Source organism: the organism of the source record quoted next, unplaced genomic scaffold (genome assembly GCF_019419815.1).
Source record: "Pyrus x bretschneideri cultivar Hongxiangsu unplaced genomic scaffold, Pyrus_bretschneideri_v1 Contig42, whole genome shotgun sequence".
NCBI classification, from domain to species: domain Eukaryota; kingdom Viridiplantae; phylum Streptophyta; class Magnoliopsida; order Rosales; family Rosaceae; genus Pyrus; species Pyrus x bretschneideri.
Genome location: NW_025999746.1, coordinates 2,233,097 through 2,247,309, shown reverse-complemented (window position 1 = coordinate 2,247,309; position 14,213 = coordinate 2,233,097). Strand labels below are relative to the sequence as shown.

General features: G+C 37.5%; 2 protein-coding genes across 2 annotated transcripts; both read right to left on the bottom strand.

The window, feature by feature from the left end:
• Nucleotides 1-2,513: 2,513 nt before the first annotated feature.
• Nucleotides 2,514-4,780, bottom strand: LOC103950150 (aluminum-activated malate transporter 10-like). Its single transcript, XM_009361310.3, is given in 7 exon segments — nt 2,514-2,882; nt 2,884-2,985; nt 3,278-3,421; nt 3,566-3,684; nt 3,796-4,068; nt 4,169-4,309; nt 4,435-4,780. Coding segments are annotated over 7 exon segments (1,494 nt in total).
• Nucleotides 4,781-9,121: 4,341 nt separating this feature from the next.
• On the bottom strand, nt 9,122-13,960 carry LOC103950151 (transcription factor EMB1444-like). Its single transcript, XM_048566546.1, is given in 11 exon segments — nt 9,122-9,729; nt 9,861-9,986; nt 10,088-10,234; nt 10,335-10,436; nt 10,549-11,703; nt 11,705-11,962; nt 12,121-12,180; nt 12,356-12,397; nt 12,506-12,614; nt 12,786-12,875; nt 13,396-13,960. Coding segments are annotated over 11 exon segments (2,379 nt in total). The 5' UTR covers nt 13,506-13,960; the 3' UTR covers nt 9,122-9,549.
• Between the last annotated feature and the right edge of the window lie 253 nt (nt 13,961-14,213).

Here is a 14,213-nt window from a genome sequence, read left to right as displayed (position 1 = left end):
AAGAGGTTATATGGGTTCAAATAAACTTCCCTTAACGTTTTCAATGCCTATTAATTTGATATACTAAAATATCTCTAATCTCTAATCTCTAATATTAGAAAGCCAGAATGAGAGTTTTGTGTCTCAAAGGTTCACCAAAATAATTGGACTATAAAGCCCCTCAAACAAAAAAAAATTCACAACTAGCTGAAAATAATAGAAACAAAATAGTAGGGATACTTTTGTCAAAAAGAAAAAAGAAAAATATGTTAAACAAAAAGAGAATTAAAAATAGAAAAATGAAAAAGAAAAGAGAAGATAAACGTGGGGAAAAGATTGGAAACTGCTATGCGTCTAATCGGGAACCGTTTTGCGAAGGGAGAGATAAACGTGAACGTGCAGTGATGTTCAGGAGGAAAGGAAACGCTCTAATCGTGCAAAAAGAAGCAGTTTGCGGGACGAGAGATATATAGAAGGAAGGACACAAAATAAGAACCTGAAGAAAAAAAATGAAACAGTTTTGCAGGAGGAGAAGATGATACAAAAGCCATTGCTCTCTCACAATTTGAAGCGAATTACAGGTTTGCTCTCCACCAATTCCATGCAGTTGTTGGATAATTCGAGTTCAATATGTTGGATTGTGCAATTTTTCCTTGCACATGTATTACTCATTCCTTATTTCTCCACGTTTCAGCGCTCACAAACAATTCTTCCATGTCTCTGCGCTCACAAACAAAGTGGGGCGGTTAGACGGAAAAAGAAACCCCTAAGGTTCGTTGCCTTAGAAACTCGAGAAGAGTAGAGGAATTTCCAACCCAAGAAGGAAGTGAGCAGTTGGGCTTTTCGTATGTTTTGCTTCTCCCAACCAGAGCAATTCACTTTTGATATTAGTGGCTGCTTTCAATCACCACACTATTTTCATTGTTTCTAGCACGTAGTTATGTTTTTTTTTATCTTGCAAATTTATGAACAAGGATTGGGTATCTCTCTGGTGATTGTGTAGGTGAAGCTGGTTTCCTTTCTCCACTTTTTATTGATTTCATTTAAGTTCATCTATGCCATATAATTGTTTTGGGAGTTTATATATAGAATGATTCTTATCGTAGGTAACTTTGAATCTCGGATTCTCCATTTCCTCTGCATTCCTTCTCCATCCAGGGTTTATCTACTATTCACCAAATTCATTTTCATTTCTGTTTTCGATTATTTACTTCTCGGTAAAAACTTGGTGCTTCTCCGGAGGAAGAACAACCAACATACCAGAATCAGGAGAAGAATTGAGCGACCAAATCAGTGACAAAAGTTTGAAATTCTTCCTCAGCATCGACTGATTCTTTCGCCATCCAACGTTTGTCTACCATTCATCAAATTCATTTTTCCTTCTCATGTTTCTCTCTACTTTCGTTTCATTCTATCGGCAAGATTGTTGCTTCAGGCAAAAAGAATGTTAAAGTTGGATTTTTTTATTTTGTTTTTTCTTGCAGCGATTTGATTATTGCAAGATTTAGGTTTTTTTTTTTTAAGTTGCTTTGCAGATGGCTTTATCTCCCTTGAAAATCACTACACGCAATCATGAGGAATTGACATTCTAGACTATGTCAAAATTCAAGTCATTGATTATTTTTTTAAGAAAATTATGCAGATACGAAGTTCAAGTGCTGAATTTTTTTTATTTTTTTTTTACCTAAACTCTGTTTCTCTCTTTTCCCATAGGTTGCCCTGTTTGGGTTCAGTTTTAAGCACATTGAAAACAGAGGCGGAAATTTATGCCAATGTCGTGATGTAAAAAAAGGTCTTTCGCACGTGCATTAGTGCGTGCAAAAAGGTTAATATATATAAAGTGAGTCTCATACCTAATTCTCATTTTATAAAATAAATGGTTCGAATCGTTGAAGTTCGATATAAAATGAGTTCCACATCTAATTTTCTTTTTTTTCAAAAAATGGGATGCCTATATATATATATATATATATAAAGACATTACTATAGGTGATTGGGTCAATTTGAATTAGTACTTTGTTTTCATTATCAACGAAGTGGGGTTAAACGTCAAAAGCTTGAAGCTTGGGGAATAAACAACTAATGACGTTCCAACCAATGGGCCGACTGGGAAAGAGAGAGAGTCGGTGAGGAAGGTAGTTGACGGAGGATCATACAGCGAATTCATTGTCGACAGCGAAGCCCGCGGAGCACTGCAGTTCCCATTCGACTCGAGGGGAAAGGGAAAAGGAGGAGGAGAAAAAGAAACAAAAAGTGGAGGAGGATGGTGGCTGTCGATGACATCCAGGAGAAGTGTTTTGGTTCATCGGGAAAAATGGGGAGTCAGTGTAAAGATAAACAACATAAGTTGTGATCAATATATACAGTGATCGAATTTAAGGTTTGGCCAATGACAGATTTTGAATTACGTTCCAAGTTGTTAGAATGGTATAATTTACAGCACCACCGCATTAGTATATATTTCTTGGCATTCTTGCCGGCTTTTTTCCAACAACACAATCTGCCAAGAACAATAATCAGTATACAAATCTATTTCAAACCCTTTGGTGGGCACTTTGATTTGGTACAATTTTGTTACTAGTCTGATTTTGATTTGCCTTCTCAGCGCCGACCGCCTTGAATTCGGCCAGCTTTGCCAGCTCTTCAACTGCACTAACCATGCCTTCAACCCTAGCAACAATCTCAATCAGCAGAGAAGCTAAAGTCACAAGTGGAATTATGTCCATGAGAGCAGTTGCTTCTGCTTCTGCTTTTGTGGTGGTGTTGTTTTCGGGGCATTCGGGTTCTTGCAGAAGCGGCTTTGGGTTAATGAATAAGTTAGGAAGAGATTTCAAGTCCTCTTGGAGTTCCAAAACTGCATTGTTCATTTCTCCAACTAGGAGATCTATTGCAGATGATTTCTTCAGTTGTTTTCATAGTCCTTGCTAGCTCTTTTATCACTATTGAGGAGCGTGAGCTTACTTTTATGGCAATGTTGCTGATATGCTTCTTTGTGAGCTCAGATACCTGTAAATTCATATGAAAGTGATTCAATTTGAGTATTTTTGCGCTAATAAATTAGATAACTACCGAAAAGCGCTTTTGACAACGTCTGACAGAAAAAGTTAAAAAAACTCTTTTATGGTTGGTTATATGTGCACCTAGAAGTGTCTTCATGGAAAAACACTTCGCAAATTCTTCTTCATGAAGCATGAAGCAGTTCAAGTAGTTCAAGTGTTTTCTAGAAAGCAATTTTAATTAGAAACTTGATTGGTTTCTAATAGAAGTGCTTTTAGTCGACTGCAGAATTTGGAATTACCTCATTTTCAGAACTGACACAACCGTTGAGCGCCTCAATGCAATAAGCACAGTTGCGCATTGATGCCCCGATTTTAAGGTATTGCTTCCACGGATGTCGGAAGTTGAATCGGCCGTGCGCCAGCTCCCATCTAGCAAAATTGGCCTGTAAAACAGACAATTAATGGCACTATTAGAGACCGATTATTCTCTTTTTCAAAAAAAAAAAAAAATCACGACGATACAAGAGAATTTATTGAATATAAAATGAAAGCTACACCATAAATTATATATGTTTCTGTTGCAATACCATGGATTCTTCTGTTGCCTTTGAAACCAAAACACATTTGTAGCCAAGCAATTTCTTGTCAGATTCTTTGTCACTACCAGCAAAGTCTCCACTATCATTGAAATAATCTGCCACACAACCTGAAGAGTATAGTGCGACATTTTATACTGTCAGCAAAACTGTCCTAGGACAACAAACACAAGTTGGGATTAAATTGTCCTAACTAGTTGGGATTGGATTAAATTTTGTACCGTCTAAGGAATTGGCAAGCTTGTCCATGTTCCCAGTGATGAGCGTGTGGAGTTGCTCCCCAGCCCAAATGGGGCAAATGATCATGGTTATGACAATGCACAAGCAAGTTCCAATGATGATGGTCGACATTCTTTGGGTGGCCAGGTCGAATAATTCATCCACCCGGTAACCCGACACTGAAACTAAGCTGAATGTGAGGATGAAGATCATGGCACCATAATCAAATCGGGCTTTCACTGAGGGTATAAATCTCGAGAAGGTTGCTGCAGAAGCTGAAGAAAAAAGAATAACAACATCAGTAACACATTAAACTTATTTGTACTATTTATAGCTTTTACAAAATAAAATGAGATTAATAAGACTACTACATACCTAATAAGAAAACTGAAAATGCAATGATGAAAGGCTCGAAATCTTTCCCGGATCGATCAGCAATCCAATGGATGCCGATGGCAAGAAATCCAGCAAGAAGAGTTCCACAAATTCTGTTTATACTTTTAGATAATGTTGCACCTGCATGCACATAAACAAGTAAAAAATGGGTGTTTTTCGGCTTGTGACCTTCACTGAGGAGCTAATATTGCACTAATAGATCGTGTAAAAAAAAAAACAAATGGGAAAAATTGTTTGTAACTTACCAACAGTATTTTCAAAGACAACCACAACTGTCATAACTGCCCACATGGCATTTCCTCCCACACCTTCATATAGAGGTCTCATGTAGTAAAAGAGTGAGACAGCTGTGAGGGCCATCCCAACCTTGACGCCATGGATCACTTTTATGGGCTCATTGTGCCCCAAGTCCCAAGCTTTCTTCAGAAAGTCACATACTTTCATAACCAACCCTACAACCAGGCCCTTTAAGGCAAGCCAGGCTATGTCGGGGCACCCTCGTGCCTCGGTGGGAGCCAAACTTTCAGATGACCCGTCGGCCATTTTTATCCTCCACTCTATTGCGCCGGTTGCTTCCTTCTCCTGAGCCATTTTTAAAAAAACGAAAATGGCGAAGAAAATAGAGAATCAGACGAGAAGAACTATACAACAGGTGGTCCTCAGGGTCATGTAGAGGAAAGGATTGTTGGTGAGGAAGGCTGACGGACTATTGAAGTATATATAAGGGAATTTGGTTTCTCAGAGTGGTGAAATAAACAAATGAGCTTGCAAGTAATGATGTAAAGAATAAACAAAAATTTCCAATAGCATGGCAATGTCAGCAGCTAAAGGCCAATGCACTTCTTGTTTTTTGTATGTTGGGTAGGTCAGGTTGGGACTCAAGGACACATATGTTGAACTTTCATTAACTTCATTCTCTGTTCATTCAAAATAGGTAAAAACTCATTTCAAGCTTCCGTCCGACTATGGAACGAACGTTCGGTTAATGTGCCGGCATCCTCATAATTAACAAAATATATTATTAATTATGTTATCATACATTTTCGACTATATCTATACAATGACAACTAAGCATACGTCGTGCATTTAGAGAAGTTATGTTTCACGCTTATAGGTTATAATCCCGTTGTTTCTTACACCTGTATCAATTGGTCATTTTCACTTCAAACATCACCAACAGGACAGTGTTCAATCCTGGAATGCAACGTTTTTTATAATGCAATTTATGTATGTGTTACTTGTACTGCATAAACTCTACAACTGTGATATGGGATATTTGCTAACTGGAAATTTACCGAACGTAATTAGATAACCAATTTGATTTAGTAATCAAACAGCATTCAGATGGTTTATTTTTATTTTTTAAGAAAACCTCGGCGGTGCGAGGTGCATATAGATGATTCTACTGAATATCTAATTTGTTGAAACACGTGTGGTTCTTCATTTGAAGGAAATTCTACAAATACGATGGTAATTAAACCTTCCAATTTTTCCTTAATGCCAGAGAGAGAGAGAGTGTGTCATTGACTTAAAACCAAACCTTGATGATCTTGGTGACATATTTGTGTCCTAAAATTCACTAAAAGTGATAACATCAGCGCACTATCAAGCGATCAAATCAATATCTAATATTATGCCACAGATAAGATAATTAGGAACTAGCACTCAACACATACTTATGATATTATGATATCATGGCATCATGGAAGAACTATTTCAACAATCTTGCACTCTCTCTCTCTCTCTCTCTCTCTCTCTCGCTCCATTCCTGTAGTCCTATGGTACGGATCTTGAGTGGTGTAGTTTCTTTCCCGAAAACACCCGGCGTAGGTAAGCTTAACAAGTTTTTCTTTCTTACAAATAAATCATAGTCAAACTACAAGTTATTTGTAATATGTTTCAGCTTGTGATTCGCAACTTAAAAAATAACTCATTAACGGTAAGGAACCATGTTTCTTTCCCTCTTCTGTAGCAGTAAAGAAAATTTGTTTTAAGTCCTTTAGAGGGAAAAAAACAATAGAGTCTTAGCCCTTGTCTCTTTCCCCTCCCACCATAACCCAACCCCCAATCCCCTCACTACCCCCACCCACCACCCCCCCCCCCCCCCTCCCCTTTTTTAAGACCAAACCTCAGTTGCTGAAACTACTCCAGTTGTTTCACATAGAGAGGACAAAACTTGAATTCCATTCAATTATAGTGGAGAGTCCAATATGGTACTAGAAATGTTAATCTATGATTTTGATTGATTAGAAATTGAAGGTAAAATTCGGTCATGACTGTGACCAAGTAAAGTTGCGGGGGCATTAGATTTTTGGAGAGGATTTAAAACTTGGGGGCTGCATGAATTTGATTGTTTGTTGCTGATTTCACTTGAATGGAAAGAGCACTTATCTCATCCCTTAGTTCTTTCCACAGCTGTGTGCGCTGATTTGAGAGGCCAATTCAACTATCAAAAAGCATATCTACATAATTTTGTTCCCGCAATTTTCAGATTGATTATCGTGTAATTTAATATGATTACGTGCATTAATTAGCACTATACTTTACCGAAATATGATGTAGACATGTCAAATAAATAAAAATAAAAATCTCAAAGTTCGGTTCCTTTTTGCTTATATTTTATGTGGTAATAATTCTAGTAATCAAAACATGGTATATAGAACATAGAACTCAAAACTAATTAGTAATAGATGGAGACGTATACAAGCGAAAACGTTATACATATTGCTACTTGGTCACACTCATGATATATAACGTCTTCGTAGATGGATCACGCATTCCAAAATAGTTATACATATTGCCCGGTATACACATATTGCCCGGTATACAAACGAAGACCTTGCATGTGACCAAGTTGTGGTGGATATCACAAAGAGGGAGACGTATACAAACGAAGACGTTATACTTATTCAACGTGAGATATGTTAGAGAATAAATTACACATTGATGAGAGCAGGATCTTGCATGTACTTATATGGAGTTGGGCTACTCCTTATATTGCCAATTGGTTTTATGGTTGATCCTCAACTTTCTTTAGGGTATTAGAGCATGTTGTCTCATGTGTGAAGCTCAACCGTTACACGTGCTCCACGTCACCTGAGTTGTCCACACGTTAGGTTTGAAAATTCGTCACACGTGAGGAGATGTGTTGAGAGTGAATCACACATTGATGAGAGGAGGACCTTGCATGTGCTTATAATTAGTTGGGCTACTCCTCATATTACCAATTAGTTTTATGTTACATCCTAATGTCAACAACAATCATCCTTTTTTCTAATGTTTTATATAGGAACTTGTTATAGTTAGGAATTCAAAACAATTATTTTATACCATTTGTTCCCTTCAATTTTCATAGTGTATGATAACTATTTTGGAATGAAATAATAGCTCCCTCTATATATGGCATATATGCTGCGCAACATATGAAGATCCTTGGTGCCTTGAGAGGGAAGAAACAAGAACCAGTAACTGTCAAAAACTTTGTTGATTAGATTTAACTGTCAAACTACATGCCTGGTAAGAAGGGTTCTTTTGCTTTCCATGAAGACAACATAGAGGGTAATGAAGGACTAGGTGAGTAAAATTACACACTAGGGTCGGGTCATCAGACAACCACAACTGCTGGAATGTGGTACTTCATGGAATCATTTATATGCTCCTAGTTCTTAGTTGTAGTGTTCCATTAATTTCTTGTAGTGATTGCATTGAGTTGATGAATCTTTTCCATTCCTAATTAAGCAAACATTTGGAAGAATGTGAGAACAAAGTTAGTTACACATCAGTGAGAGACCAAACTTGTAAGGGCTTATAAGGAGTTGGGCTACGCCCCCTCATGTGTGATGAATTTTCAAGCCTAACACATGAACAACACAACTGGACGACGTCAAGCACATGTGTCCGGCCATTGCCTGTTGAGCTTTACGTACAGGACAACTTGCTCTAATACCATGAAGAAATTAAGGTTCCACCCTAAAACCAATTGGCAATATGATGAGTAACCCAATTACTTATAAGGTCAATTCTTTCTTCAATGTGGAATTCATACTCTCAACAACATGGACTTCCATGAAAATGACCTGACAATTATGCAGGGTTTTTCCTTGCGGTATTTTTCTCTTCCAACTTTATTTGATTTATCAGCTTTCCTACGATGTACTCATGTACGATACCATGATGTGCCAATAGTTACTAGATAACATTATTCTAGAACGACGATTCGTTGCTAGAACCGACGTAAATCTTGCCTAACTTCAACTGTATCAGACGGAAGTACCTAATTCCACATATTTTAGCCTCGCAAAATTTAATGCATGATGATCGATGATCACTATAGTGTATAGTGTGTGTATATATTAGGTTTTCTTTCAGATATAGATTCTGTATTTGTCTTGATATTACTAAATTTTAATGTGAGGGTATGCCTTCTTGCTATATATAACCTATGTAATACTGTCAGACTATAAATTGTAATATTTTAGATAAATCGAGATTAACATGATGCAACTGCTTGACAAGAGAAAATTTTTCTTTAGTATGCATCACATATAACGATTTTAAAGATTGTCATGTAATTTTGCTGTCGCTGTAGAAAGAAAACTCTCTTGAATTTCGTTCCCTTTTGCAGAAGTGTCTGATTCAAGTTTTCCATTTTTCTTTTGAACTTTTCTTTCTAGCTAGTTTAGTTATGCGGTTTGCTTTCTGTATGAGTTTGTAGATGCTTATGTTTTCCTGTGGTGTTGTGTCCGTTATCTCGCGGTCCATTATTCTCTCTGTCGTGTATATATGTTATAGTTTTATTTCCTCCATTTGACAGACCGACCAGAAACAAAAAGTCAAGATGGCGATATCTCACACTAACCATGCACTATGAAAGAAGTTAATTGAAACATGTGGCGTCATGTTGTTCGTCAGGGGGAGAGAGAGAGAGAGAGAGAAGACAACATTCCATGACTACAATACCAAATATTAAGCCACAACAGAGGCCAAAAACAAATCAGTGGTTAGCCTATTACTAACTGGTTTAAATTCTCAGCAGGTTGAAGATATAAACTTGTAAAAAAAATCCCACATATAAAGAGGGTTAACTTCACTTTCACCATGCCTTGCACACCCTTATCTTATTGGGAACTAAGTAAAGCAGTAAAAAGAGCAAACCTGCAATTTTTGCAGGAACATTCCTAGTCTCTACTAACAATATGCACACATCACAGACTTCCGAGGCTCAATCACCAATCTCATTTTCTCTCATTGTTTGTGGTTTCCTCCGTTGCCGGAAACACCTACCACATCAGGTCCTCACAGGGCAATGCTTAAGGTATATCTGACCCTCACAGGTCAGGGTAGTCAGTAAGCTAAACATCTCAAATCAAGCTGACCGGAGGCGGCAAGATTTGTTGCTGACAACTATCCAATATAGGAGGAACCCCACCATCTACTACATTACTTAGCCGATTAGTTGGATCAACCACACCCGTAGTTGTTTGTTGTAGAAACCGGACAAGGGACCAGAATACATCTAGCCTTGTTACATGCCTAGTTGCCTGTTACAAAAATTTCGGATTAAGATATTCAGAAAAAAAGTAAAATAACGAATGTCCCTACGACTTTTCATTTTTCTTATGGGAGAAATTATCTAAGATCCTTAATGTAAATATTTCAATTTAGGTTTTACCTCAACGATAAACCTTGCCCATATCTTATCTTCCCGGCTTTCCATAACCCCCTTCAAGATATTTAACCCAAAGCCGCGGATTATGTCTGCTATCTCAAGAAAGAAACCTTGTTCCTCACAAAGCATCTGCAACAGAAGTAGATATTGAAGTCAGGAGGGTTCACATAATTAAGGTTGACATAAGAATTGGAGGGAACTCTTTCATTTTTTGTATGCCTTTTGCTTACCTCGATAAGCATTTGGCCCGGCTGATCAAGGTCCTCGACTACTATAGGGCAAACCACAGTTTGACCCTCAACTGCTAATGCCCGTGTATTACCACCACATTTGGTGCTGTTGTCTTTTAGAACCACTCCATTCTCCTTGCCAATTAGCTGTAAATCCATGCAAAATATTGTCACATTAGTTCATAAAATATAACACATTTTGGGCTTGTCTTGCATACATATAACAGAAATAACCAAACCAACTGACCTTTGGCTCATGAGTCTGTTTAAGCTTATCTGCATATTTCGTCACGCTTTGCAAGAAGACCATGTATTTGATTGTCCGGTCCAACAAAGAATCGATGCTACACTGTTTCATCAAGAAAATATATGAACGTCAAAAACCTTATTAGAAACACAATGTCTAATCTGCAATCTCATTATTGTCTACCGTAAGTGAAAGCAAAAACAAAAATGCGTACCTTGCCACCAGTAGGGATGATCCCCTTCAACTCTTTGATACGGTCTTGAATCTGCTGGCGATCTTTAGGTCTAGGTCGAGTACTCTCCCCTGGCCTTGCCCTTTTCTTGGTGTTCTTTGTGTGTACCTCAGCTTTCTGCTGTTTATCTTGAACCGCACTTCTAGCGCTGACGCTATAGCTGTCATCAATCCATAAGCCTACCTGTGATTTTGGGAAAAAGTCTTTCTTTGGACCAAGACTGTTTGCCCTGTCCAGGTTATAGAAAGATTTCGCTGAATATGTACTCATATCCAAGCCTGCAAGCCTTGGCGGTTGAACCTGATTGCTATTCACAGATAAACATTCTGATTTCCTTTTTCTAGTGGTGGATGACTGGTCCTCTAGATTGCATTTTACGGAGCTGGAAGTAGTAGTTTTACCATTTAAAAGCTCTTCAAGTCCTAATTCTGAGAACAACCCCTTCCGAGGACCAGGCATGGAACCGGTTATTTCTGACTCTGAGAAGCATTTTGTCAAAGCAGTACCAGTGGCCAAGTAGCCACCACTGGTTGCTGGCATTATAGTATCTTCCCAACACTTCCCGACTTGACCACATGCAAAATCCGGTCCCAAACCATCAACACTCTGAATGATCACAGATTTATCGTGTCCATCGGCGCTAAATGGATTTGTAACCGAACTTTGAATAGAGTTAGCTGGAGTTTGAATTGGAACATGAATAAAGTTATCACCTTTAACCAGACTAGACGACACTGAAGTACTTTCTATTACTTGTGAGAAGTCATTGTTCAGTGTGGTTGTCATTGCATTGAAGTTCTGTTCCGGTGACGCAGCAAACCACTGGGAAAGATCATCCAACTGGTACAATCTAGAGAGATCTATACTTAAATCAGCTGGATTACACTCCAGCGGGAATCCATGCAGAGATTGCTGGTTATCCATCTGATATCCACAGCTTCCTTGAATAGGTTTCTCAAAGTCAGCTAATGAAGTGAATGCCGAGTCCACCTGAATATTCCTCACTGTATCTCTGCAAGACTCGAATGAATCATGAAGAATAATTTCCGATGCCAACAGTGGTTCAAATGAAGTCAAAAGTGAAGATTCGGCACTCCACGTACTAAACCAGGGGGTTTTATCAGCTGAGCCAATATCATCAGATGATGTAGACTGAAAACCCACTGCAGAAATAATATTTCCTCGGTAGTTCGTCACATTTGTCACCCGGAGTCAAGTTAACATCTCCATTGTAGGAATTCCCAGATGAAATCAATGAAGCAAACAACTCATTTAGATCACTAGTTTCATTGTTCATGGATGAAGGTGCATTTTCCAAAGGAATAAGCCCATCAAGATTTTCCATCTCCCGAAACAACCTTTTTGTTTCATCCAAAACTTCCACCCTCTCCATAATCTGCAAAAAAAAATAGCAGTATAGTAAAAAAAAAAAAAAAAGAAAGTACTCAACCATTCCATACTATATGATCAACAAACCAAGTGAACTAGATTTTGGAGAACATGATCTCATATGAACATAAGAATGTGGAAATCCAGTTTGGTGCTTTTAATTACCTTTTCGGTGGATCCTAACTGAATTACTCCTCGTGGTTCAACGGAGATTATTGCAATTGTCTGCAAGTAAATTTCAGGGTCAATAAATATGACTATGGATGGATAAAGAAAAGTTTACAACAAATATAGCTACAAATGGCTGTGAAAAGAAAAGAGTTCATCAGATATATCATACATTCAACTACTCTCACTTCATTTCACGAAAGCATAAAGGATCGAACGGAAATAATCATACCTTTATACCAGAAGAAAATTGGCAACTGAACTCAGAATAATCCTGCAAATGGCAGAAAAGTTCAACTTAAGCAAAAACGAGCAACTCCGATTTCTCAGAATTTTGAACTTAATTTGAGCAATTCAACAAGAACTTGGATGGCCTACCAACCTGAAACATATCTTGATTTTCAAGAGAACTGCATGGATTCCATCCTCCACCGTGAGCATCTGAATGCATCCATCGATGCTTTCCGGTGAAAGCGGTTTGCCCAATAATACTATTTCAAACAACAAAACAACAAGATCAGCCATTTTTTAAGTAACTTTGTAATGCTTGTCTGAAACAACAAAAGTAATTTTGCAGGGATGTTTTGTAATCAAGGTTTATGGATTTTCGGATTCGAATTCGGAAAATGAGTAAACTGAAACGGAGTAAGTATTGGGCGCACCCTTCTCCAAGTACATGGACCTGTGGAAGCATATTTTCAATCACTGCTCCCACATGATCTTCATAGTAGGCATCTCCCATTGTCAACAACCTAAAGCATTACAAACCCAGAATTAATGTCAGATTTGAAACCAATAAAAAATTAATTATAATCCCAAATAATAAATGTGAACTTCAATACAAGCTTTGATCTCACAAAGGAAAGTGCAAAATTTCCAGCATGCAGAAAATAGATAACCAATATTTGAAAGGAGAATACCAATAACTAGTGCCTGCAATTAATGGCAACATAAAAAGCATTCTTTTGAACCATTTCAATCTATATGTAAAAACTAAGTCCAATCAGACTGAAAGATTGGATTTTTATAACCCCACATAAAAATATATATGTTAAAAGAGGACTTGTACCCAGTATTCCCACAAGAAGAAATGCATCTTGGGACAAAAACAAAATAGATTGTTAAGTTGGAAAAACCAAATGATAAAAAAAAAAAAAAAAAAATATCAGGAACCAAAAGAAACAAACAAAAACAGCATGAATATACAAATGGAAGTATTTTATTTTCTTCCCCAAAAGGAAAAAAAAGGAGACAGAAACAATGGGAACTTACATGGAATTTCTGTGATCAAATCGCCAGAAAACCCCATAAGACCACCCACTGCTAACACACAGACTCCTCAGCCTCTCTCTTACCACTGAACTTTCACCCATTTGGGCCATTTCACTATCCAAATCAAACCAACCTCAAAAATCCCAAATCCTCAAAACAAAAAGTCCATGTCCGAGTCAACCAGGGCAGCTCAACTCGGTCACTCAGTCACTCAGTCACTCAAGAACCCGACAACCCTGAAACCCAACTACTTTTTGCTGTAATTTTTGTTGCTTCTTGAACAAATTAATGAAGCAAAAAAACCAAAGCTTGTTGCTTTCTGGTGGTTGCTGCGAGGAAACAAGCTTAAAGTTGCACAACAAAGAGTGTTTGTATTGTGTTGCCTGAAATTTTTAGAAGGTGAAAGTAGTCGGTTTTAGAGAGTGAAGAGTTCAAGATTGAAAGGAAAGGTTTTATATTTATATATAAGAAGAGAAGGTGCCGGTTAAGGTTTGCTTTGCTTTTGTCTCTCCTTTTTCTTTCTCTCTCAAGTCTCTAAAAATGTTTTGAGTAAATTACACTTTCATATCTCAGGTTTGAGATTTATTTTAATTCCTTATAACATCTTTAAAACATTTCACTTTCATACTTTAAGTATTATTTTATTTCAAAATAATACATCCGTTATATTTTTCATCCATTGATCCGTTAAATGCTGACATGGCTGCCACATATATGCCACGTGGCTATCAAATGTCTACCACGTGACAAATAAAATAATTTTTTTTTAAAACCCTGAATTTTCTCAAAAAAAAAAAAAAAAAAAATTTAAACCCACA